We start from the raw sequence: 1,323 nt of genomic DNA on the forward strand, positions 1-1,323 counted from the left end.
TTCCCTATGGGAAATTCCATTGGGACCAAGTAGGACTAAATTGGTGACTTAGAAATGACACTGTCAAGGAACGCTATGGACAGCGGCAAGAGGAGGAGAGTTTAGTGTCGGAGGTCGTGGATGAGTCTCCTCCGTCATCCATTTTTTATTTAGAGGAGGAAAGCGGGGACGAAGATGTTGTGGAAGAGGACGCCAGGGCGGCAGAAGCTTGGTTTGGTGTAGAAGGCTTCCAGCCGTACATGTTTGAGCCCTTGCCAAGCCATTGATCTGACTTTTCTTTCTACACATATTTAACTAATTGAATCTGCTGAGGAGGACGTTCCACGTTCCTGAAAAAGAGAAACTTTTCATTTTCATTCATTATGTTTTTAATTATTTGGTATTTTTTATTCCCATGGTATTGAACATGGTATCTAGTATGGAGTATTTTCCTGGTTATTGATAATAACATCCTTACATTTCACACATTAAAGCATCTTTCAGAATCATGAAAACATCTTTACATTAGTCTGGGAGCCCAGTTTGTTCCAGTCGACCGAGTCCCTCAGTTTGGTCATGATCTCGGCGCTGTCTGCAGTCACCAGGTCTGTGTAGACCTTCCTGCAGTAACTCTGAGCGTCGCTCCAGCTCCTCGGCTCATAAATGAAGTGGTACTGGATGTTAGCCAGTGTGGAGACGGCAAACATCACTGCAGCGACACAGGCCAGCTTAATATTAGCATATTACAGAGTTACATACCTCAGATAAATCAAAGTGGCTTCCTGCAGCACATTAGAAAAGATTCACACCCCTTCAACTGTTTCACATTTTGTCAAATTGCAGATTTCCAGTCTGTCTTTATGTGAGAGACCAACACAAAGTAATTCACTAAACTGGAGATAAATGAAACTATGAGGTTTTACTTTCAGGTAGAGCCCCTTTAGCCTGCTGGGGTTGATCAAATGAGATGAAAATGCATCGCGTAGGCGTCCATGAATATAACCCTCAACTACCCTTCCCTTGCTAAAATATGGCAGTGGCAGTATAATGCTGAGGGGATGCCTTTTCCTTTTTTAGCTCAAACAGGGGAGCTGATTGGAGCTGATAGCAAAATGGTTGGACTTAGATCATAGCGGCAAATAAAAATAGGGGAGAATTTACGACGAGTGAGTGATGGATGGAGCGTGAGATCGATGGACGGATTGGTGCGGCGTCGTCGGCAGTGATGCAGTCGCTGTATCTGACCGTCTTGGTGAAGAGGGAGCTTATTCAGCGGGCAGAGCTCTCAATTTACAGATCGATCTACATTCCCACCTTAACCTATAGTCATGAGATCTGGGTAAT

General features: G+C 44.1%; 1 protein-coding gene across 1 annotated transcript in view; it reads right to left on the reverse strand.

The window, feature by feature from the left end:
* Positions 1-1,323, reverse strand: part of LOC107084513 (macrophage mannose receptor 1-like) — a 10,567-nt gene that overhangs the window by 8,276 nt on the left and 968 nt on the right. Inside the window, exon 2 of the mRNA XM_015374395.1 lies at positions 504-688. Within this exon, the coding sequence (XP_015229881.1) occupies positions 504-688 (185 nt within the window). The remainder of the gene's footprint in view (positions 1-503; positions 689-1,323) is intronic.

This window comes from Cyprinodon variegatus, unplaced genomic scaffold (assembly GCF_000732505.1).
Source record: "Cyprinodon variegatus isolate N-32 unplaced genomic scaffold, C_variegatus-1.0 Scaffold101, whole genome shotgun sequence".
Taxonomy (NCBI): Eukaryota; Metazoa; Chordata; class Actinopteri; order Cyprinodontiformes; family Cyprinodontidae; genus Cyprinodon; species Cyprinodon variegatus.